Source organism: Tricharina praecox (assembly GCF_024521635.1).
Source record: "Tricharina praecox strain CBS 144465 chromosome Unknown BZA05scaffold_16, whole genome shotgun sequence".
In the NCBI taxonomy this organism is placed as follows: domain Eukaryota; kingdom Fungi; phylum Ascomycota; class Pezizomycetes; order Pezizales; family Pyronemataceae; genus Tricharina; species Tricharina praecox.
In genome coordinates this window covers 138,833-163,513 of record NW_026250418.1, presented here as the reverse complement: position 1 = coordinate 163,513, position 24,681 = coordinate 138,833, and the positions used below count along the sequence as shown (strand labels likewise).

General features: G+C 55.0%; 6 protein-coding genes across 6 annotated transcripts; all 6 read right to left on the bottom strand.

Annotated features, from left to right (window-relative positions):
- Positions 1 to 1,707: 1,707 nt before the first annotated feature.
- BZA05DRAFT_339212 (uncharacterized protein) lies at positions 1,708 to 3,655 on the bottom strand (the record flags this gene model as incomplete). The annotated part of the gene is made up of 5 exons (XM_051480923.1): positions 1,708 to 2,485; positions 2,537 to 2,952; positions 3,014 to 3,296; positions 3,392 to 3,535; positions 3,603 to 3,655. The coding sequence occupies 5 exons, from the start codon at positions 3,653 to 3,655 to the stop codon at positions 1,708 to 1,710; spliced, it is 1,674 nt and encodes a 557-aa protein (XP_051338368.1).
- Positions 3,656 to 6,420: 2,765 nt separating this feature from the next.
- On the bottom strand, positions 6,421 to 9,944 carry BZA05DRAFT_401271 (WD40-repeat-containing domain protein). The gene is made up of 10 exons (XM_051483975.1): positions 9,582 to 9,944; positions 9,489 to 9,514; positions 9,294 to 9,409; positions 8,657 to 9,198; positions 8,425 to 8,592; positions 7,931 to 8,295; positions 7,590 to 7,875; positions 7,291 to 7,497; positions 7,128 to 7,203; positions 6,421 to 6,859 (listed from the first exon to the last, which is right to left on the bottom strand). The coding sequence occupies exons 1-10, from the start codon at positions 9,582 to 9,584 to the stop codon at positions 6,768 to 6,770; spliced, it is 1,881 nt and encodes a 626-aa protein (XP_051338367.1). The 5' UTR covers positions 9,585 to 9,944; the 3' UTR covers positions 6,421 to 6,767.
- Positions 9,945 to 13,388: 3,444 nt separating this feature from the next.
- On the bottom strand, positions 13,389 to 14,153 carry BZA05DRAFT_74830 (uncharacterized protein). The gene has a single exon (XM_051488595.1). It carries the CDS (start codon positions 14,005 to 14,007, stop codon positions 13,432 to 13,434), a length of 576 nt encoding a protein of 191 aa, XP_051338366.1. The 5' UTR covers positions 14,008 to 14,153; the 3' UTR covers positions 13,389 to 13,431.
- Positions 14,101 to 15,552, bottom strand: BZA05DRAFT_426042 (uncharacterized protein; the record flags this gene model as incomplete). The annotated part of the gene is made up of 3 exons (XM_051485988.1): positions 14,101 to 14,768; positions 14,816 to 15,411; positions 15,503 to 15,552. The coding sequence occupies 3 exons, from the start codon at positions 15,550 to 15,552 to the stop codon at positions 14,101 to 14,103; spliced, it is 1,314 nt and encodes a 437-aa protein (XP_051338365.1).
- Positions 15,553 to 16,421: 869 nt separating this feature from the next.
- BZA05DRAFT_74841 (uncharacterized protein) lies at positions 16,422 to 17,520 on the bottom strand. Its single transcript, XM_051488597.1, has one exon. The coding sequence runs from the start codon at positions 17,255 to 17,257 to the stop codon at positions 16,556 to 16,558; it is 702 nt and encodes a 233-aa protein (XP_051338364.1). The 5' UTR covers positions 17,258 to 17,520; the 3' UTR covers positions 16,422 to 16,555.
- BZA05DRAFT_74835 (uncharacterized protein) lies at positions 17,358 to 18,711 on the bottom strand. Its single transcript, XM_051488596.1, has one exon. The coding sequence runs from the start codon at positions 18,458 to 18,460 to the stop codon at positions 17,510 to 17,512; it is 951 nt and encodes a 316-aa protein (XP_051338363.1). The 5' UTR covers positions 18,461 to 18,711; the 3' UTR covers positions 17,358 to 17,509.
- Between the last annotated feature and the right edge of the window lie 5,970 nt (positions 18,712 to 24,681).

Here is a 24,681-nt window from a genome sequence, read left to right as displayed (position 1 = left end):
ACCTAGCGTACCGTAGTGAGTGGCTGAGTGTTGCTGGGCACATAGGTTGTGGTTGGGTGCGCGCGTGCGCCATGCTTCCCTTTTCTCCTGTTTGGTTTGCATCTTGGAAGTTCGCATAGGTAAGTAGTAGGTACGTCGTGGCTGGTAATGGTTGGGTGGGCGGGCAGGCGGGACGGATCGTGCACTCCTTGAGGCGAGTTGAATTGAAGTAAGTGAGAGGGTATGCGACGGAGGATTACTAGTAGTTACTAGGTAGTAGTTATTGCTACTTACTTAAGCTATAGGTAGTGCAATGACGGTATCCAGTCATAAGCACAGTCCAGCCTCGAGGTGTATTCGTGCCATCTTGCCACAAAGCAGATCATGGGGGAGGGGGGAGGACTGGAATAAAACAACAGACCACACTTCATCCCGATCCGCCCCACCTCGTCCCGCCCCGCTCCACCCTGTCCCGCGCCACCCAGTCCCGCCCAACGAAAGCTCCGTCCTGCGCCATGCCGCCCGACGAAAGCTCCAACCGAGTGCTAGTACATGACGCCATATCACCCCTCTTCCCCCAGATAGCCCATCCTATCCTATCCGCACCCCATTCGCAGCTCTTGGGTATATCACTGTAGCACTGTAGCGCTCTGCGACGCCCCCGCAGCCCGCACTAGTTATATGGCCCCGCCGCCGCGCCGGCAGATATCCCCTCCCCCTCCACCCACGCCGCCGAGTAAACCACGCCGAAAAACCACGCACCACGCCTCATCACGCCACATCGAACTACTCTCATTCACAATCTACTCCCTCCCACTCCCACTCCCACTCCCACTCCCACTGCCCCCACTCCCCAATCTACCCATCTCTATTCAATCTGCCAATCTGCCTCCCATCTCTGTGAAACACAACTTACAGATTACCGCCTACAGCATACGTCTTACGGCGGCCCGAGCCGTTCGTACTTTTGGGTATGTAGGTAGGCTTTGTTTGACAGCTGTCAGATCTCGCGAGGCCTGGGATCTGTCTGGTGTCTATCTCTGTCTACACCGGTGAGGGCCGTGAATGCACGTAACTGACTGGGCCAGATAAACTGAGCCAGATGTCGATATCGATATCGAGGGAGCCTCTGTCGTGTCTGTACATACGTTGAGTGCTACATCACATCCCGCACATCACATCAGATCATGACGAACAGATCATGAGGACCGGAATATCCACTGTATTAACATTCCCAGTTCCCAGTTCCAGTTCCGCGTTCCCACCGTCCACAGTCCACAGTCCACAGTCCACAGTCCACAGTCCACAGGCCACAACAGCCATATCTATCCCCATCATTCCCACACCCGGTCCGGTATCCAAACCCCACCAGCTATCCCAAAACCCATCCCCATCATCATCATCCGCAACCCCATCCAAAGGAAGCAAAAAACACCGATCCATCTATTGACAATAACAAAAGAAAACGAGTATGTAAGTAGAGATTCAAACTCATCGCCCGCCTCATCGCCGTCGCTGCCCCCATCCGTATATAAACATAATTCTATCAAACAATCCAAGAAAAAACAATCAATCAAAAAAAACACCCCCTCGCGCCCCGCCGGTACGCCATAATCAAGAAACGAAAATAATCAAGAAACGAAAATAATCAAGAAACGAAAATAATCAAGAAACGAAAATAATCAAGAAACGAAAATAATCAAGAAACAAAGAAATGAAATAAAACGCCTACCCCCTCAGCCCCTCGAGCAGATTCCCCAGACTATGTAGATGATGACTACTATGGCTGCGTCTCTGGATGCCACCGGCGCTGGTACTGCTCAAATCGCCAGTAGTATTCCTCGCCATCATTCTCGGGCGGGACGAGAACATGTGACCCATCCCCGGCGGGGAGTTCTGCGGGCTAGCGGGAGCGCTGCGAACGCTCATAGCGTGGGGGGTGGCATCGCACTGGTCATAGAGCGGCAGGGTGGACTCGGTGCAGAGGTTCCTGGTTCCCGTGCGCACGGCGGTGGTGTAGCTGGGGACGCGGGAGAGGTCCTCCATCGCCGGGGGGGCGAGGAGGGGCGGCGTGGGCGTGCGGGACTGCGGCGTGGAGGTGTCCGCGTCTGAGGGGGGGCCGCGATCGCTGGCGCTGCTGCCTACTGTCCACCGGCGCGAGGAGGCGTCCGGGAGCCGGATCGGCTCCACGTGTCCGCCGACCAGGGAGCCGAGGTTGTCGGAGGACGGGTTGCGCGAGAGCGGCATGGGTGTGTTGGCGCCGGATGGGAGCGGCGTGTCGAAGGAATCGTGCCGCACGTTCTCATACAGGCGGTCGAGGTAGTGTTCGTCGTAGCGAGGGGGGGCGTTGGCCAGCGTGTCCGTGCTCGTCTCCGGCGCATCCGACGGAATCCGGTTCGTGTCGTCCATGAGGTAATTGGGCGAGATGAACAGCATGACCGGCAGCGAGGCGCGCAGCTCTGACATGTGCCCGTCGGGGTTGTGCAGCTGTATTGTGAACTTGAGCCTACTCACATGTCAGTCCGGTCCTCCCGATCCGCGGAACTAGGATACTCACTTGTGTCTAATCTTGATCGACGGCACCTCGCAATCCTGCACGCAGGCGTTCAGGCTCTTTGGCAGCACTATGCGGTCGTGCATGACCCACTTGCCGAGCTCCTCCTCGCTGTCCTCCTCCATCGCTCCCGAGTCGAAGGTTTGGGTGACGATGTGGCGCGTGTCGACCTTCTGACTCGTTTTCGGCGCACATGTGAGAGTGTGGATTTCCTTGAGCGCGCAGACCACCTTGCCGATGGTGAGTCCCTTCAGCAGCGGCACCAGCACGATATCGACCGGTATGCACGTGCCAAAGACGACGGCTTTGCTGGGTATGCTGATCGAGTACTGGACCTTCTCCGGCCACAGGTTCTCGACCGACATGGTCTGGGTGAGCTCCAGCGAGTTCGGTCCGAGGGTGCGAATGATCCTCAGATGCTGCGCGCTGGTCAGCCTCGGCGCCCACACGCTCGCGCTCGTCCCCGAGAGAGAAACATACCTTCTTCGCCGTGATATCGTGACTAAACTTTCCCCTCGAGATCCTCGCCTTGAGTCTGTAGACGACATGCGTGCTCCCCAGTCCCTCGACACTCTCGGGCAGCTCGCCCGCAAGAGGCAGCTGAAACGGATACTCGTAGTTGCCGGGCATGACGGTGAAGTTCGTGTGTCCGTTGCTCTCCAGGAAGTTCCACTTCTTCTCGTAAAAGACCTCCTCGTGTTTTATCGTCCGCGACGGATTCGACATGAGGCCAGCGACGGGCGGCGGTTGCCTCTCACTCCAACTACCAAAAACCGTGTTAGCCCTGTTCCCCGCGCAGCGACCAGCACCACCAGCACCATCACCAGCACCACCACCACCGCAATCAGAAATACTCACTGTAACCTCCTCACACCCTGCAGCACCAGCGATATCCCTCGGATCGCAACCGAGTCGCGAATGCACAGGGCGACGAGTCCCTTGAGCATGGCGCCATTACTCTCCTCGGCAAGACCGCGGAACACCACCACGTCTTCGTCCAACCTGCGATTCCGTCAGCCTCCATCCAAGCAACCACTTCTTTTCTCCGCGCGCGCGCGCGCATGCATACCGAATCTCGATGAACGGTATGTCGTGTGTCGGGCCGCGCTGTATGAACGGCATCGTTTTGTGCTGGTTATGGTTTTTTTTTTTTTTTTTTTGGGGGGGGGGGGTTTGTTTCGCTGATTCCGTGCTGGTTGTGGGTGGTGACTCCCAAAATGTCGAGCGCGGGCTATGGATGTATTGCGGCGTCGCGATCAGTCCTATGTGTATGTACGCCTGTGTACTCGGTGTCGTCGGTTCGTTGGCAGTGCTTGTGTGACGCAATCGGAAGATTTCGGTGGGGTGGTGCTAACTGGTAGCTGCTGTGTAGGTTCCTGAGGTGTGGCGTGGGGGGGTTGGGTTGGGAGGGGGCGTGGGGCGGAGGGATGCAGCAAAGTCGCCGTTCGAGGGTGTTTTCGCAGGATATATATCTGTCTGGACGAGAGAAGAAGGTTCTGGCGGAGGAGAAAGGGGAGGGTAGAAGAGCAAAAGAGCGAGAGAGCGCGGTGGTGAAGTACTCGCAGTTTGAAGGCAGCCACTCCTGAGGAATTATGTACGGATATGTATGGGCGGGAATTCGCTCGGAGTTCTAGAAAGAAAAACGAGCCTTGCCTGCCCTGCCCGCCTGCCTGCCTCTGCCCTGGCGGTGCTGCTGGTGGCAGATCCTAGGCGAGAGGCAGAGAGACAGAGAGCACCGGACCAACCAGGTAGATACATCTCAGTAGAGCAAGGCCGGCTCTCGAAGGCAGAAAAGATAGCGGGAGCTCTGCCGATAGGACACGACTCACGACGACACGAGAAGGGGACGCCGATGGCCAGTGGTCGGTCGCTCTCCTCGGCCCAGCCCGTGCTTGCCAGGGGCGTTGTTGGTGTCTGCGTCTCGACTCTCGGTAGCCATGTCGTGCTTCACAAGTTCACATGGGACGGATAAGCCGGTTTTGGAAACACGACCGTGCAACTTGTGGTGTGTAGCCTGCAGATAGCGATATCGTGCTCGTCCAAGCTCGTGGACGATGTTGGAACGTGGGGCTCGGGACACTGGTATCGTGAGTCGCGAGCACGGAATCCGGCCAGCCACGATGCGAGGGGAGAGCCAAGGCCAGTCGCATTCAGTTCCTGCAATCGTCGCCAGATCCCCTCGCCTTCCCCGGCGGCAGTGTGTACAGTGTGTACTTGGCACATACTCGACCGCATCCTCCCTCCTGCTTCCGTGCGGAGCCACGCACGTCGCAGGCAGCCTGAGCCTGAGCCCCAGTACACACTCCATGTATCTACCACAGGTCCGCAGCGACGCCTCCAAAGCCACTCTCCCTTCGCTCCCGCCTGCACGCCCATCTACGAGCCGTTTCATGCCCGTGCGCTGACCACACTCCCTACATACCTCCCTCTCTACAGTCTGCAGCCCCTCACCCAGCTCTCCCACCCTGGAAGTTGCACGCAGTCCCCCACCTCGCACGCAGTCCCCCACCTCGCACGCAGTCCCCCCCACGTCGGACGGTACAACCGGGACCTACCGGCAAAACACACGTGTGTGCGAGTGCGTCCGTAATCGGCATCTCCTACCTACACCCACCTACTCATACCTACGGTACCCCTCCTCCACTCCTCCTCCAGGCCCTCCTCCTCGTCTCGGTGGTGGGGTGAGTACCATCCGACTCCGGCAGTGAGCTCGCCGCTGCGCGCTTCGACGCTCGCCCGACAAAGTGCTTTGGGGAGGTAGAATAGCAGACCACCATCGCCGTCGCACCATGGCAATCATATCTGGCATGACATCTCTGGTTCTCTGGCATGACACCGGAGGATGGAATAGAGTGTGTATATGTATGATAGAGTAGAGGACGGTAGATGGTAGATATAGTAGAGGACGGTAGAGTACCCAGGGTACATGAATGAAGACAGCTGCGAGGGTACTCTACGTACTCGAGCACTCAACCGTGGAGTAGGTACTGCCGTGCCCACTGCCTCTGCCACTGTCTCCCTCGGCCAACCCGTACATTCATACTACGACAGTACATACGATGCAGGTAAGGAGTAAGTGCTGAGGCATGCATGTAGAGTACTTGGGAAGTTGGGCACCTGTCAGGCCGCCATCCAGTTTCCAGTGTCCAGTGTCCCCCCGCTTCGTCTCGCCGCTCCGGCTAAATTCCTCAGTGTCTAGATGCTCACTACAGTACTCACAACCTAGGTACTCTACATACCTGAGTACCCAAGTACATACTCTTACCTTACATACATGTCCAGCGTGTATGTAGTCCCGTCTTTTCAGCAGCGATGTGGGTGTCTCCGTCGACACCGAGACAGACAGCCAACGTGCTGTTCCAGCTGAAGAAGCAGAACGCACGCAAGGGTCCACTCCCACAGTCCCACACCGCACGCGCCAGCGCTAAGGAAAAAAGTTTATCCGACCGTTGAAGTAAGGCTTCCAGCTTCTAGAATTTGCCTCACCTCATCGGCCCAGCCTGCCGAGCCCAACCCATCCCAGCGCAGGGCAAGCGAAACGGAAAAAAATTATATAGGGATGGCTGGGCGTGAATGTATGAGAGCTTTTCTTTTCTTGCGGCCTCTGGCCGGCGATGAGCGGATTCTTCATACATCTGATGGAAGGAAGCCCTGGCTGAAACGAGAGGCTCGAGAGCTGCTGCTACTACTATTACTACTACTACTACTACTACTACTACTACTACTACTACTACTACTACTACTGAAGTATGGAAAGAAAGAAGAAGAAAAAAAAGGAAAAGAAAAAAAAAAGAGAAGGGAAGAAAACCCCTCTCTCCTCGCTTCATCGCTTCATCGTGGCCGGCCGGCCCCTTAGCACTTAGCACACGGGCATCGCCTCCAACCCCGAGCCAGAGCCAGAGCCAGAGCCAGAGCCAGAGCCAGAGCCAGAGCCAGAAACAGCAACGCACTCCACTCCGCTCCGGACTCCGAAGCGGTACCGGTACCTATCGGAGTGACAAATAGTGCTTTCACATCAAACGCATCAAACGCATCAAACAAATCCACAACAACATCGCCAACACAGACGAAAAAGCAGAGTAAAAGCAGAGTAAAAGCAATAGACAGCCAGCCCAATGTTTTCTTCAAACCGCCCAGTCCGAGCCCATCCATCCAAACAAACAAACTAAACAACCCACCGTCGGACAAACTAAACAATCCACCTATGCCACGGTGCGGCACCACATGATATCCATCAACTCCCCCCCTCAGCCGAGAGCGTAACATCGCTGCCCGTCCGATCCTTGTCAAGTACCTGCGGCGGTCGGTTCCAGGTTTTCAAATGTCCTGTTGATCGGCGCATCCCTGTCAGTCTCGGCCCGCGAAAATCTCAACAGGCAAAAAAAAAAAAAAAAAAAAAGAGATGTCGTCGGAGAAAGAAAAGGTCATGATGACTCAATATCGCGTGCTAGCCTTGGCCCTGGTCCACACACACGTGGGATATACGGTAGGTCGCCACAAGCAAAGCAATTTTGCAGACCCACACGGAAACAACAAGAGGGGGAGGAAGAAGAAGACGCCAAGCAAGGAAAGGACAAGAAAAGGTGGCGCTCACCATCGACACACGTCGTTATGATCGCCTCCTCGCGGAAAATTAACTGGCTCAACGGGCACGCATCGATAACCTTGGACTGAAAATAGACGTCAGTCAGTCTAGCCTTACGCGAAGGGATTCCCCTTTTGCTTCTAGAACACAGAGATAAGGAAGGATGACGCACCATGATGGGCGGCAGAACTGCCGTTTGGGCGCGTGCATCTACGCCGTGCACTGTTGGTCTGTCGATTTCGTCCAGCACCGAAGCTGCGATGTTGGAGTTTGATCTCAGCCGCAACGACTGGCTCTCGCCGCGCACTCGCCCCGTCATTCCGGCAGGTGCGTACGTGGGCGAGCTCGACATGCTACCGCGGTGGTGCTGCGCCACGGCCTGCGAGGGTTAGACGGTCAGCGTCAGCAAACTAGCGCCTCCAGCGCGCGCGCTCTTCGGCGGCAGGAAAAAAATCGACAGGCGGGCCGTACCGCTTTGGGTTTGTGTAACATCCCGACGCTGAAATCCCACAGCAGCAGCCTGCAGTCGTTGCCTACGCTGCCGAACCGATACGTGCGGTCATCACAGCGCCAGGGATCGAAAGCGACGCCCGACACCCACGAGTGGTGCCCCTCTCCTCGTGCAACGATTCGTCGCTCAGCGAATGACCATATCGAGACCAGGTCGTCCTGCCCGCCGGCCACGATGTATCGCCCGTCGGGAGACCAGCACACGCACATTAGGCCGCCATAGTAGCTGCAGTAAACGTCCAACAACCTGTGCCGATAAGAAAAACTCCGTTCCACTAGTTACGGGATGGAAGACGACCCACTTTTCTTTGACGAAGTTGAGAACTCGCAGGCTCTCGTCCTCTGAAACAACTGCCAGATGCTCACAGTCCGGGGAGAATGCAAAAGCCGTTATGGGCCCCTTGGCTACCGACCAGTAGCACAACGGGTTTGTCTTCTGGTTCGTTGACTTGACCGACTTTCTCACCCCGAAGAAGCCCATAAAGCTGGCTGGAGATGCCCCGTTCGCGTATGCATTGCTATCCGAAACATCCTCGGGCATAAATGGCGCGTCTTCTTTCTCTCGATCGTAGACGACCAAGCTACCGTCGTTGTGGGCAGCCAGGAACAAATTTTCTGACCCCGGCAACCACTTGATTTCGGTGACTGCATGCGAGTTTATCGTGCCCTACGAGGTTGGTGACCGGAAGAGAATTAGCTCGATCGATGGCTTTATCTCCCTGCAACAAATCTATTTTTTTGACCCCCTGCGGTGCAGAAAGTGTATAAGACCAACACGATGGAGAGGGGAAGTTACGTTTTTGTTGATACGGGCGTATTTGTTGGAGATGGGATCAAACCAGATGATATCTCCAGTGGAAAACCCAATGATGACGTCGATCTGATTCACGCTGCGAGTCGCCATGTTGACGTCGTGACAGATCGGGTGAGCTTTCGTAAAGAGAATCTTGGATAAGGGTTCTTGCTGTAGCAAAGAAACACATGAGCCTCGGTCAGAGTGACGGGCGCCCAGCGGGGAAGTGAAAAACCTTGATGGCCGAGTCCATATCGAGCCAGTTGAATGCTCTGTTGATGTTGGCGAAAGCCATCAGATCCTCCGAGCTCCTCTCGAGCATCCTCTTTGCCATGTGCTCGTGCGGTATGATCCTAGAGACGAACGACGAGTTGCTCTTGGCGATGTTGTTCTTGGGCTTCTTCTTTACGTTCTTCCCGGTCGCCGCCGAAAGCGACGCGTTGCCGTTTCCAAACTTCTCCGGTATGTGCGCCATATCCGAGCTCCTGGTAACAGACGAACCCGACCCGCCCCTACCCGTGGACGACTCCTCGTCGGTTTCCGCTGATACGCTCGATTCGACCCCATCCTGTGTGTCGCGGCTGTTCGCGATCGTGGGATTTCGGTATATATTATTGACCTTTGTGTCGCGGGATTTGATCTGCACCAGAGAGACCCTGGTTCCGGCAGCGATGGGGAGAGGCGCGGTGCTGAGCGGGTTCGGGTTCGTAATCGGGGCTTCGGACGGGTGCGGTGGAGGGGTCGCGAGGTGGATGTCTTCCTTCAGAACATAGGTGCCTAGACACGCGGAAACAACACACACGCAGTCAGCACGGGAGCGATACTAGACACCGACACCGACACCGACACCGATAGCGCAACGCATTACCGACCTTCGCCGACCGAGAACTGGTACTCCGGTCCGGTGGGGTTCTTGATGGTATTGTTCGTCTCTATGATCGGGATCGGGGCGCCGCCGATGCCGCCATAGGGGACGCCGTTCGGATATCTATTCGGCAGCATCGTCAGGGCTAGATCGAGGAGGTGGGAGAACATGTACGAGTGATTGCGCGCGCGGAGCTTCTCACCTGGAGGGAGGAGGCGGTAGGACGAACTGTACGACTGAGGTTCAGCCGCTATCTCTCGTATTCATTCAATGGACTCGATGGGATGCGACCCACCATCGTTAGCTAATCGACTACGTAGGAATTCTATGGCGGTCGTGTGTGATTCGCAAAGCTGCGGGGTCTCAGTCTTGGTGGTGGCAGGTGGTTGTGCAGCAGGTGGCAGCCAGGCTAGGAGGATTGGGCGAAAAAGCAAAGTCTCGAGCACGGGAATGGAGAGGTGGTAGGACAATCGCGTCACGATACTGGAGTGGGCGATAGGATCTTCGACGATGAATGACGAGGCGGCGCAAACGCAAAGAGGGAGAAGGTTAGAGTAGGGTCTGAGTGGTTCTCTGGTGTTGCGAAGGAAGGTAACTGGAGCGTATCCCCGCTAGGCAAAACTCCGGGGTAATGGGGTAATGTGCCTCGAGAATCACGTGGTGGGACGTCCCTCATTCTGTGGCTGGTGGCTCAACTGTGGCTTGGCCGAATGATTGACGAACGGTTGGAAGTATGCATAGATCATCTCACATACCTATGGGCTGAGTGGGGGAGAGAGAGAACATCAATTATTGTCGCATACAGCCGTGGTGAATACGGGTTGGGTCAGATGAGAATAATGTAGGTGTGTAGAGTAAGTGGTAGGCGAGTGCGATACCGTGAATGAATGGCTGCTGACGGCAACCACAGTCTCAGCTGCAATGACCCCTCACAAGCCCACTTGCCGTTAACCTACCTGAGCGCTACCACTTCCCATTCATGTTTCTTCCGCCTTCCCCTATTGAACCTGTCAGACCGATGAGGCGGGAAGTGATGGCTGATCGTCAAGGAAGCCGAAAGACCCGTCGACCGGGTAGGTACTATTTTCCCAACTTTCCAAATAAACTTCTAAACCTGACCACATACAATAGCCAACCTAAAACTCCCCTCTTCTATTCCATCAAGACTAGGTCTACCAGTGGTTTTGTTCGACACATCACAAATGGCATCAAGTATTGTCGTTGATATCACATCGACATACCTACGTAAATCCACGCTGTATCCGCACCAAGAGTACACACTCATGCCCAACAGGAGCCGATCATTAACCCGCACCTGACCATGGAAATGCACCTGAAGAGGAGCTATCCACCCAACAGACGAAGACTTCCAACCCGCTACATACCGACCTACCCAAGCGAACAACTTAAGGTAAGGTAGGTATAGAACTACCGGCTGCAACTTCACTGGCAGCCGTCTCTACCGATTCCTCCATGAGTCGAGAGCGCAAGGTCACCGCGACCAACCCAGCCCCATCCCCGCCCCAGCGTCCTGACCAAAATCCCAAAATCCCAAGCGACGTCACAACTCCCAATCCCAATTAAAGCGAAACCCACAGCCCGCGCAGCCTCCAGATCCCCATATACGCCCATGGAAGGCACACGCTCGCCTCACGCTCCATGTATGTACCGATTGAGCTAGCTAACGACATGCCGCTAGATACGGAGTCTCATCACTCGCACGCACGCACGCACGGGTCACCGGATAATGGTTTATCCGCACTCTCTTCGGCGCGAGCCGGGGACGGCAGAATGATTTTCCTGTAACGTGAATATTCGTCACGGATGACGACGCAATGCTGTAGGTACTCGACCGTATGTATGTGTGAAGTTTGTAGGGAGATTGGGATGGGCGATGGGCGATGGGCGCCGAGCGATGGGCGCTTCACGCGCTCGACGGTTGGTGGCAGGGTGGCTGGATAGTCGCGCCAGGCTAACCAGTTAATGTCGGCTGGTCGGGCCCGCGCACCGGAACGTCCCGGATCATCCGCACCGTCGCGCCGGGAGGATGTCTCGCGCAACCGAGTGCTACGTAAGCCCCCATCACGGGTGATAGATGGAGATGCGAATTCGGGAGATTATATGTACTTACCTGTCGCTTGGCAGACGAGAGCGGTTGTGGTCCTATGTATGCAACGAGACGGGAACTGAGCATACCAGTCCCCGCTTGCAGACAACAGCTTACATACAGGGCATCTCTGAGTGGCTACATCATACCTGGTATATATACCGACGCCTCCAGTAAACCCATTCAGGAGCACCAGCAGACTGTGGGCCGGCTGTACCGTACTCTATCGATGTCACAGGTCCTACCAAGTACTTACCCTGACCCAAAAGGTTCAAACAACGTTCTGGAGTCCTCAAAGCTTTCCACATTCATATGAGCATACAAGTGCTGTTCTCGTCGAGCCTGATGAACAGATAGAAACACACCCAACGACCCCCCAGAGTAGCCTACTATGATGCAACATTCGCACATTCGCGCACAAAGTAATTATGCATAAGCGTTGAAATATCCGCTGACATCTTCCCCTCCACCATCTCATGAGCATTCACAATCTCCTTCCCGCAGGCTGCAGGCTACAGCCCACCATTCAGTATATATGAGCCTTTGTCCCAACCGACCTGACCCCGCCGCCGCCGCCGGCCTTCCCTAAGTTCTCTTCACTCTACAAACCATCTGCACGCGTAATAGTCCGCCGCTAACATCACCACCACCCTCGGAAGGAAGCCATGGTGATCACACAAGCACCAGCTGCCTTGCGGACCCGGACCCGCCGCTTTCGAGTCTTGATCCCCATCCCCGCCGAGTGCCTCGCTCTTTCCTCCATATGAGCCGATTCCCACCTTACATGTGACTGGGATAAACCTCGCAAGCAAGCAGGATTCAGGAAAAACATTCATCCACCACGGCGCCGCCTTGCAGGTTTGGTTGGGATTTTGGATTGCTTTCATATGCCAGTCATCATCAGCAGCAACCCCACATGCTTCGAAACAGTGGTGCTGTGGTGCCGCGGTGCAGTGGACGGCGCAGTGGACGGCGCAGTGGACGGCGCAGTGGACTGTTCAGTGCAGTGCAGTGGAGTGCAGTGGAGGGAGTACTAGCAGAGACCGTGCACTACAGTCCAAGGCCGGCCCATCCGCCCATCCATCCATCCGTCTATCCATCCATTCCCCGCCGCCGCCGCGGGCCGAGGGAGTCATGTAGATGGGTACTTGGTACTTACTTGGTAGCGCACACAAGCACAACCACCACCACAACCACCACAGGTAGGTATTCCACCATACGAGTAAGTGGTGCAAGCCAAAGCGAAGTGGAGGCTAGTGGAGTAAGCCACGCACGGAGTATATAGGTCCTACATAGAGTAGAGTACTAGAGTAGGCTTCCCCACATTCCCACCTGGGACCTAGGCTACTAGCATAGGCTACAACTTCCCCACAACTTCCTCTCCTTCCCCACAACTTGCTCCCGCGTCCCCCCGTCAGCGTCTCGACCTTCCAGTGTCTACGTTCTACCAGTTCCACTAGCAAGCGAGCGAGCGGGCGAGCGCCTGTCGGATCAGATGTCTTTTTTTTTTCGCGGGCGCCCTCGGAACATATCATGCTTGGAAACAATGAAGAAAAAAAAAGAATAGGAAAAAGGCCCCCCCTGCTGGCCGCAGGCCGCAGATACTCGGCTCGTACATATCCCCAACCTCCCCTCTATAAACATACACAAACACACACACATACACAAACACACAAACACACGCACAGATACTTTGTATTCTCCTATCAAAGCCAGTCAGTACGAGTATGTAGAACTTCGTCGGTCAAGAGGTATGTACGAGTACTATCCATAGTCCGTCCCAGCCGCCACCGGCCATTGTTCCATACCTACTTCTCCATCCATCCATCCACCATCCATCCATCCGAGCCCCCCCCCCCCGCCTCCCCATCCCGGCAAAACCTCCGGCATATACGTTCACACCGGCAATCCATAGGTACTCTGAGTATAGTACCTAAGGAAGTAAGGTAAGTATCCAGCTTCACCAATGCAATGCACGGCACGACCGTCGACGGGCACATCACGAAGAAAAAATAGCAATCCTAGGGGTCATCACTGATCATCCAGCAGCAGCAGGATGAGGCGAAACAACTGTAAAAGGAGGTTGGTGGGAGGCAGGATGTTCCCCGTAGAATAGGTAGTAGGTATGGTATGATAGTATGTTATAGAAGAAAGAAGAAAGGCGAAAGAAGAAGAGAGCTTGGGAAAGCCGAAAGACAAAAAAAAGTATGCTGAATAGAAGAAGAAGAAAGATGATGAAGGCGGTAAAGCTACAGTACACATGTTGAGATGAAGAAAAGAAAAGAGAAAGAAAAAAAAAGGCCTCAAAATAAAGACTACCAACAAAAAAAACCTGGGCAGAAAAAAAAAAGACGTTTATACAGATACGACCAACTGTCTGTCGTTTCCCCATTTCCCCCCAAGAAAAGCACAAGAACAATAATAGAAAAAACCCCGCACCATGAGCACAAGAAAATAACCCCCATAAAACATCCGAAAAGTCCCTGTGTCCGATCAACGCTTCCCAAGCTAAACAGACAAGCATAGAGGCAATAAAAAGTGAGAGAAAGCAAAAAAGAAACAAGCATAATAGCAAAAAATACAGGAACAAAAAGCAACAAAAATAAAACATCATCTTTAGAGGACGCACAAGAACCAGACAGACAGACACCACGAACCAACGCCGCAAAAAGCATACCCCAGCCCTAAGCCAAACGCACCCAACATCTTACAACAGGATACTCCCAAGATACCCATACTTCTGCAGCTTCCCTGCGTCCAACCTGTGCTTCCTATGTGCGTATCCACTGTTGTATCCAGCCGGACTCTGATCTCCGATTGCGAGCTCAGCCAAGTGTTGCAGGCTCCCTGTACCGTGTGGCGTCCCGGGCCCAAGGTTCGTGTATCTGCTCTCCACCCGTGTGTGAATGAGGTCCTTGATGGCACGATCCCATCCAACACTATCCTCCCGGGTAGCCAATCCTCTCCGCTTCTTCAGCGCCTCATCCAGCTGCTGGATGCCCCTCCATGCCGCCTCCCGCGTCTCATCGATCTCGGCAAGGTCGACTAGGGTGATCAGTGCTAGTGCCGCAAAATGGTGGTTGAGCGGCGTGATCGGCATCGACGAATGGTCAAGCATTGTCGCCATCCGTAGCGCGGGCTCGAGTAGTTGGCGAGGTTCCGACGACGAATTGTGGCGCAATGTCAACAGCTTAACGTGGTAGTATGCCACGTGTAGCAGGGACAGCGAGCCCCAGACAACCTCGACGCTCTCCCGGAACCGTTCCAATTCACCGCGTAGGAGTCGACAGATGTAGGGGTTCAGTGAAGCCGCCGAAACAATCTCATCAGCAGTTGTGAATGCTTCCGCCAGATGGCCAAGAATACACGATAGGCCTGGCGGCAGTCAGCAAGTGCAGTAGCGATACCGCCAAGGTACTTACGGACGAGATGGAACGGCGTTAAGCCGATCAGCATTTGGTCTTCTGGCAATAACACAACGTTCGAGTCAGGTATGAAGAGTGGACTCGAAGTACTGATGGCGTGCCAGCGATCCAATACGACCAGAACCCACCATGCCCTTCGTCCAAGCTTTTCGTCCGAATCTGGGTCGCCATGTGCGAACCTCTCTCCTACCCGATTGTGGTGCAACTTCAATGAGTAAGCCAGGCCAACAGCACTGCCGACCCACGCCGCTCTAGGCGGTCCACCGTGTTGTCCCCGCATCGTGGCAGGGCCATGGTTGTCGGCTTCAAGAGCCATTAAGATCAGAGTCTGCAGGAACAATAGGTTACTTGATACGGAGGCCCGGGGATCTTGGCTCTCGAACTGTGAAGCCACACATAGCTCGCATGCTCGCCTGGGATTCGCCGACGGTGAGCCGGCTTGGGGAGGGTATGACGGGTTCGAACGGACAGCCGCATATAATGCCTCTAATAACGCCTCTCTGACGGTGATTGAGGCTGCAGCTAGCCTCTGTCGCAGCCGAGGCTTGGAATGGGGGAGCAATGGGAATGTTGGATGAATAAGACTGTAGTACCTGTACGACAAGCCACGTTAGACGTTTCGCCTTTACCCCCACCCGAACAAAATGTCTTGTGACGGGGGAAACGGTGTGACGAGTTGCTTACTGGTCTATTGAATCCTCGTCCCATTCAAAAGTTTTTACTTCCGGTGTCATCGGACTGCTGGCCGAAGGCCTTTGCGAGTCCATGTCATACGGGAAACTAAGGCTGGCCCTACGGTCCTGGAAAGGTCCTTTCCAATAATTCTGCCTGGTGCCATCCGTTGAGATTGATGTGGGTGGATATTGTTGTGGCTGAAGCCTACCAATATCCGAGGCCTGTGACGCCCGGGGATGCAATGGCTGTGGCAATTGCCTTTGCGACTCGTGCTGCAACAACTGACTGCGCTGTTGGTGCTGATGCTGAGTCGCCGGATGAAAGGAATCAATCGAAGGAAGCCTCTCCTGCCTGGAACCCGCCGAACTTGTCTGCGATAGTGGTTGTAAATGAACTCCCTGCTGAAACTCGCTTGATGACGACAACGTTCGCTTTCTAGAAGGTCTCGGTTGAAGTGCCCCGCCTGCCATCGCCGCAGCAGGAGGAGGCGAGGTGGAATCCGACGGGCCCGGACTATGCTCGCTTTCTCCCGGCAGGCCATACGAATGAAGTTCACTACCAGTAGATATTGAGTTCTCCAGTGTGTTTAGCCTGTCCGCCAACTCCTTGATGTATCTATGTGAGAACAGAGTGTCAGCTGTACTGATGCTGCGTCGAGGAGAAGGCTCGATATTGATAATTGAAACTGGAACAGAACAGGAATAACCCTGTCCAGCGCGCTTTGCATTCACTGACCAGACACGACCGCAGTAAACGAAGTGAGGGGACGGGGGGACGGACGGGAGGGAGGGCCAGTTCCTCCAAAGACCGGTTGGACGGGGACGACCAACCTAGCCAAGGAGAAATAATACCCTGTAAACCGGCGGGGAAAATAAGAATCGGGGGGGGGGAAATAAACACAGAGATTATAAGTAAATTAATTAATTACCCTTTACTGGGGCCTCGTTTCATGGGTACTCTGCTGAAGGAGCATTTTGAGCCAACCCGCTTGCAGCTGGAGCACTGTTCAATCCCAGACTCGGAGGATGCATCACAGCGAATCTGCAGTGACATCGTAAAATGTTAGCCCGACAACAACCGATACACGCAAAGAGAGCCCGAAAGCCCAAGAGCCACTGCGCACTGATCGAATTGCAGATGCTGCTCTTCGGCTGACAACAATAGCTGCCGCAACAGGAGTGGACAGGCGATGGAATCCCAGGCGGAACCGACCTTCTTCCTCCGACATTCGTCGCATGCCCGAGAGACTTTTGACCGCTTTCGAGGTGCCGTCAGATCCCCGGACAGAGCATCCTGATTGTCGTTCAGGGCCATTGCGATGGACCCAGGCGACAAAGGTAGCCGCAGATCCATGGCTCCCGCTCCCGCGCCGCCACCTCCTCCTGCTCCTCCGCCGACTGCCGGCGGTGTCCCCGTCATCATCGGAGGTAGGCCCCGGGGGATAGATCTGTCTTGTGCCGGTGATAGAGCGGAGCCCAGGCTGGAAGGCGACAGACGTTGTTGACGGTGGGAAAAGAAGGACGACGAACTTGAGGCGTCGTCGTTGGGCGAGGTGGTGGATTTGTACTGCGAGTTGGACTGGGTCTGGTATTTCTGCGGCGGCGAGGCGTGTGCGATGGAAGAGGAAGTCGGCGAATTGAATCGAAATGGGCTCTTGGGCCCCGAGGAGAGACCTGCGACACCAACAACACCGGAGACAACACCTCCAACATTACCTCCGCCGGTTGGAGCCTGTGAAGGACTAGCAGCAACCTCCGCCGCCATAATATTTCCGGGCAAAAAATGAATTTATGAGCTCCTGCTGGGCTTTAAATCCATTCCCTTGCAGTTTATCGTCGCTGTCGTGGCCCGATGTGTGTGTATGAGAGTGTGTGTGAGAGAGTGTGTGCGCGACGCACGCCTCAATGTTGTTGGGGAGGACGAGGATTAAAGTACGGGGGGCGGGCGTGGATGGCGCCGCGAAAATGGAGAAAATCCGGGGTGCCGAGATGCGGTGGATCTGGGCCCTCCTTACTGTTACTGCGGCAAAAAGACACACGACGGCGACGGGGGTGAGGGGGGGGGGGACGTGCGCCTAAAGTTAACGAGAGGAGGAAGCACCGGGGGTGCGGGATCCAGAGAACTGGGGCGCAAGAGAAAGAGAGACACCGGATAATCAAAGAAAACAAGTCTATGTATATCTACGGCTGTATGTGTGTGTGTCCCCCGATGATGAAAGAAGGCTGGAGGTGACTTGCTTCGGGGGGGTGGGCGGGAGAGCACGCAGCCGGTGTTCGGCTGTGAGCGACGGTTAGGGTCTATTGGGGGGAAATGGACGGATACGGGGCGGCGGGTGGGCAAGGTGGGCAAGGTGGGCAAGGTGGGCAAGGTCGTGAGGGCAGAAAGCGATGCTGGCGAGATGGGACGACGTGAGGCCAGAGTTCGGCGATGCGTGACCAGTGGTCGCGGTTGGAATGATGAGATGTTGGGGGTGAGTAGGCGGGATATTATTCGAGCAGAGGAGAAGGGTGCAAGCCGCTTGGGTGTGGAGGGAAATGCGCGAGTGGTGTGTGGAGCGAGGTCTCCGAGGAGAGGAGATACTACTGTCCCGGACAGCGTTGACTGACAGACAGACGACAGATGACAGACGACAGACGACAGACGACAGACGACGGACGTCCTCACCCGCTCAGTTTGGTTTTCGAAAGACGATGTGCTAGGACGGAGGTGAATAGAGTGTGATGGAGGAGCCAAGGAGCAGCAGCAGCGGCAGCGGGCGGGATCGAAGGAAAACAAACACGAAACCGCAATATGGCAGGCCAGAGATGCGGAAGCGCAGAAGGACGGACGGGGTGAGCCCCTAGGGGGGAGAACAAGGAGGAGCAGGAGCAGGAGCGAGGTTGTGAGTAGGTAATAGCGGTGATCGGGTGGGTCACGCACTTGGAGGAGCGAGCTGTCTTTCGCCGGGTCGCACGTTTTCTCCGGCATAAGTTAAACCCACCCACCGTGGGTTCTGCTCCAAGTTCAGGTTGGTTACGTGCGGGGCAGGGGCTTTCGTTTAGCGGACAGGAGAATTGGCAGGGCAGGCACGTCTTGGGGATTCTCGGGTGTGTGTGTTTTACATATGACTACGGTACATACGGCACTCTTTTGCCCATATGGGTTGTGTAAGTCACAGACATAATCGGAGGAAAAGGAAAGAGAGACACGGGGGGAGGCATTCCGCAGCCAAAGAGAGAGAGAGAGAGAGAGCGGCGATGTGGGCGTTTGATGATTTGCTCGCTAGCCTGTCTGCCTGCCCCCCTTCCCACCCCCCTCTCCCCAGAACCGGAATAAAAGGGGACGCTTGGGCAGGAAAAACGTCGGAGCGAGCGAGCGAGCGGGAATTTTTGGCATGGTTAGGGGAGGGTTTGGTTCGCCTGGTGGGTCACCAGCAGCCCGTCCAAGCACATTGGAAAAAGTTCAACGGTTTTCCGTCTCTGTCCCAAAGGTGACACTGGCCAGTCCGACGAAAGAACGGCCGGCCGTCAGCCAGCCATGGCCAGCGAGACAGACAAAGGCGGCACTCTACCGTGGCACATGCACGGAGAAATCGAGAACTCCCATTTCCCCAGAATTCGGGAAAACCCAAGCCTCCTGTGTCAGGTAGAGTAGAGTAGAGCGAAGACCAAGGAAAGGTGGGGAACAAACCGTCTGGGGTGAAAAGTTGGGGTCGGTCCCGGCATGAATCGAGATGCACAGCGAACACAGGTAGGCACATACCGGCCAGTCTCGAAGAACCCACCCAACCGCATAGGAAGTAGTCAAGGCGAGTAGAGCAACAGCCCGCCATGAAATCTGGCGTGGCTCGCAATTTCGCGCATTTGTTACCGTATTCCAGCGCATTTCGTGGGCAGCATCAGAGATCCCTCTTGGCCGAGGCGATAGTTGGGAGCAGAGTCGGAAGTATGTACGGTATGTGCGGTAGGCATAGCAGCATAGGTACCGGGCAGGACGTCGACGACTCCTCGTATGTAGGCATTCCGAGCGACGGATTCGAAGGGCACGTACAGCCCGGCGGGGGCGGGGGGGGGAGCCGGTGCAACAATCACCGAGGCCAAACACACATACATGCTGACATATGTACACACCTGTTACCGTCGTTTGCCGTGCCACCGCTCCGAGAAAGAGAAAGGTGGAACGAAGACGAAGACACATCACTCGCAACCCTCGCTAACCAATCGACGAAAAAAGTGACCATTCGCGCCGCCGCCGCCGTAACGCGCTCCGGGAAGGCGTCATCATCTCATGTACCTCTGCTACCGTATGCTACCGTATGCTAGTTACCCAGGTCTCCAGCCCGTCGCGACTCGCGATGGGCCCGCCCGGCCCCGAAGTTCGAACTCATGCACCACTGGTGACTGCACATCCGTCAGGTCAACCCTCGCGAGTGAGTCTCACACTGCACATGATCCTCACCACGAGGCACTGGCTCCGCTGCTAAAGCAGAAAGAAAGAAAAAACACGAGCTCGGCCGCGCTCCAGTTGCGAACCGACGGATGATTCTCTTCACTCCTCTTCTCGCCAGCCATGTCCAAGCCCAAGTTGCACAAAAAAAGTAAATCCGCCCCCCCTCTCCCCGCCTCTTCAACATTAGCAACATGCCGAGGGAGAGACGTGGGTAACCAACGCCCCCTAAGTTCCAACTGCTCTAACAAGGGTAAGGTAAAAGACACGGACGTCCGCTCGGTCGGTTCAGACCCGTGAAACTGGGCGTATCATATCTCCGTATGAACCTATGAACATCGACTTCCGACTCTCGACTCTCGAGGGGAACAGGAAAAGGAAAAGCACAAGCCACCGACACCTCCACCACCACCAACAGCTGAGTATGTAGAGCACGGTGACCACCCACGCCGTGTGTCCTGCCCGGGTCACAAAACACGCAACAAAGTCGCCGTCCGGGGGCCAGCGCCAGGTCTCGGAGAAGCCCGGAAGACACAAACAGCAAATTGTCCTGTGTATGTAGCATAGAGTGGATGAGTTTAATCCAACAGGTATTTAACTACAGACTGATGTATCCACCCATCCCCCGCCCCGCGCCATCTAGAGCATGTATCTCTAACGGACGCTCCCGCACCTGACTCGACAATAATGAATGCACCATACGAACGAGCGTTTTCTATCTATCTATCCATCCTTCCTTACTCTATGCCGGTATGATGCCATGGTCGGGTTTCAAGTTCAGCATCACCATCATATGGGCGAATCGTGAACCATCGCCGGAACATTTGGGCTGGTTGATCCTCTAGGCACATACAGTACTCTAGGCACTCTACTCTTCTACTCTAGGTACCTAGCAGTTAGTTAGGTCTGTACAAAGTTGGGTCAGGCAGGGTGATTCACCATCCACCAGCTTGCCTCCTCTCTCTCCCCTCCCCTCCCCCCTCCGGCTTCCCCGCGTTCTCGGCTGAATTCATTTTCCGAAGCCCGGAACCAACCTCCCAAACGTTGCTGAACGCGGAGTAGCTCGGTAGGCAAACAGACAAACCCACCACACGGTCGCTCACGGGCGCTCACGCTCACGCGAGCAGAAAAGATCGGAAAATCGGATGGTTGATCTTTCTGTGGACATAAATTCCCCCCACCACCACCGCCACTACGAAAATGAAAATGAAAAGGGAAAAGAAAATGAAAAGGGAAGGAAAAGGCCCGTATCGACGGGCATCATATAAAAGGGAATGGGAAAGGAAATAGGAATAGGAAAAGAAGCAGTTGATCTGATCAATCTGTCGGCCGCCACGGCCACGGCCGACCGACCGAGGCGCAGCCGCAGCAGCAGCAGTACTCATTCAACCACTCCACTTTGGGAATGTCATATCGGTGTACACTCTCCATAAGTGCGAACCCCCCCAGGGCCCATCCTCCCACCTCCTCCCAAAACACAACCGGCAATCAGCAGCAGCAGCCATGTGCTCGAGAGTGCTCTCCCTCGCTCGCTCATAAATTTTCCGCCCCGCTGAACTACCTAGCGATGTACTGGTGGACAGACCTCGAGGCTCGCTCGCTCAAGAATGAAAGAAAGAAAGTGGGGTCGGTATCAGCCCCAACGCGGAGAAGCCGATTCCCCGCCTATGGCTACCAGCCTATGTACATACCTACCAGTACACCCGAGGAAGTGGGAAGTGGGAAAAGGATTCCAATGGGTGCTCGGCATTTAACCGGGTTTAGCTAGGCAGTGGTGGTTGTGGCAGTGGTGGCAGTGGTGGTGGGCGTTCCTTTATGGATGTAGATATGCATACCAGTTACATATCATGGTCCCAAATCATCCTGAACCTGAAGCGACGAATTTAGATATATAGATCCGATGGGAATTCCTCATAGAGTCCCAGTTCCAACCTTTGCCATATGTATGCCTATATGCCTACATAGGCCGAGAGAAAAGTATTGGGGTACATACATACACACATATTTACATACAACCGCTTCCTGTCACGGCAATCTAGAATCTAGATCCAGACACCACGATTTCCAAAGATTTCCAAAGCGGATGTATGTATGTACGCATCCACGAATGATATATGCACCCTAGGTTCTAACCAACCTGACGGCGCGTTTTGTGGGTGCCCGCTATTCGACAACATATTCGACTATTCAATACTTGGCACGACTAACGATGTATCTGGGACGAGTTCGTCGTGCTTCTATGTAAGTTCTATTTCCCAATCTCGCAACGGGGCAGCAGCAGCAGCAGCCCTAGGAGCCTGGAGTTTGGGGCCTGGAGTCTGGAGCTTGGAGCTTGGAGTCTGAAGCCTGGAGCGTGGTGGAGGATCGGATCATTGGAACCTGGTCAGTGGTCCAGGCAGGTTTGGCGGGCAGTTTTGGCGGGCGGGCGCCGCGCGGGCTCGCTCGGTGTTGCGTTTCTTGGTGTTGGGGATTTTCGCGATCGTGACTTGGCCTTCGTGGATGATGGGAGGGCGAAAGGGTGGTGAGAGTTCATGACGCTGGGGCAGTCCAACCACCAATTTTTTTTTTTAAAAAAAAAAGAATTCGAAGAGTAGAGTAGACGACATACTGGCAAGGCTTGGAAAACGTAATAGAAGAACACTTGATTCTCCTGGGGGGAGGGTATGTTTATCCAGCCAGCCACTCTTCTCTTTTTGAACTGATGTTTACTCAGTTCACGAGTCACGACCTCTGACAGCCCATTGGAAGGCGTCGACATGTTTTGCCGATGCATACGCACTAGTTGGTTACCCCAAAGGCCGCCATGGCGTCTTGTGGGGAGGGGGGGTTCTTCATTGCGGCACAACTTCAACTGGAGGGGAGCGACACGAGTCCTGATCCCGCCCGTGTATCGATCGGAATACTAGTACTCTAGATAGACGGGGAGATGAACGGGCGAGGGCGGGGGGATGAACGGGGGGATGAACGGGAGTACGGTTACTACGGTATCTAGCTAGAGTCCATGGCACACACACACGCGTAGACTCGCAGTCCCGCAGCCCCACTCTCCACTCACCCCGCTCTCTCGCTCTCTCGCTCGCTCTTGCTTCGTCATCTATTCTGCCGCGGGCGCCGCGCCGCGCCGGCTCCTAAGTATGGCTGATGGCTGATGTAGGGATTCCCCGGATGAGTGCAATACCAAGCAACTAGAGTAGCAGCGGAAAGAAACCTTTTTCTTCCATGTGGAAGAGGAAACAAATGTTTGGCTTGGACTCGGGTCGCAGCGCTGGTGGAATAGGTACACAATGGAATCGCAGCGTTGTTCTTCGTTCCGTATGTGTGTAGGTACATAGCGAAGATGGCCGGCCGGCCGGCGTCGAAACGGTCGGAAGGTCGCGTCAATTTCAACGGTCAGAGTCAAAGGGAATCTCGTAAATATCATAGGTAGCCCTCCCTGCGATAGGTAGGATAGGATGGTTAGAACAATCGACGGCTACTATATAGTAGTATGAGTAGTGGTATGTCGGTGAAGCATACATACGAAAGACACCGGGGAGGGGGAGGGGGAGGGGGAGGCCGAGCATGGTCTGTATGGTTATCATCTGAACGTGGTCTGGAGAGGGGTCGGCCAGAAACCGGGCGGGGGAGGGCTCAGGGAGGGGAACGGTCGAGAGAGCCAGCGCCATCCATCAGCAACTGTAACAGCAACAGCAACAGCGCGAAACCAGGCGTATAAATATGCAGCGAAGGCTGCAAAAGAAAGCATATGCTGTGATTATCATCTCTATCTCTCCCTCTTTCTCTCACTCTCTATCACTCTCTCCGTGTTGGTGATACGTAATTGAGGGCGGGAGGGGTTGGAGAGTTTCGGAGACCGATGATGACAAGGAGGGGGAGGAAGGGAGGGAGGGAGGGAGGGAGAGAGGGAGGGAACTCAACGTGGCCGCCAGCACTACTTCTCTACTCTAGATTGCCGAGAGTCTCCAGTCCAGTCCAGTCCAACGTCGCACAGGAACATCCCACTATGGAGTTGGGCCATCGACGGAAGCGAGACGAGACGAGACACACCGCCCATTTCCAGTGCCCACACCCCGCTCTCTCTCCCTCTCCTCCCCCCCCCCCTCTCTCTCTCTCTCTCTCTCGCCAAGCCGACTTTTGCAAAGTTTCTGATCTTTTGGGAGTCGCAACTACATACCATCAACCGACAGTGCTGCCCGCCTGCCCGTCTCGCTGAGCTGGGCTGGGCTGAGATGGATGGATGGAATGGATACGATACGAGATTTCCGATCTGTGCTTGTTTCATTTCCATGATGGATGGATGGATACGATAGATGGGGTACTTACTATGTAAATTAGATAGTAGTTACGGTGGTCCACAGACACAGACAGGCACATGTGGTGTAGAGTACGGTACCTAATCTACTCTACATATCTACATACGTACATACTCTAGATACTCTAGATACATGTAGGGTCTCTGCTCGTACATTGGTACATGCTTTTAGAGTGCTGCCAAGGAAAGGAGAAGGAGAGGAAGGAGAAGAAAGAGAAGAAGAAGGAGAAGGAGAGGGGGGGGGGGGAGGGGGGGAGCAGCAGCAGCAAGCAGCAAGCAGTCAGACAACCTACCTAGCTCGCGAAGAAGAAAAAAAATCGACTGCCTGTTTGGGGAGGCGAACCACCAGTGGGGCGGGCGAACGTGGTCTGAATAAAAGGGTCACGATACGGACCGGGTACTCTAGATAGCATGGAGGGGGGGGGGGTGTTCGCAGTTCGCACTTCCCTCC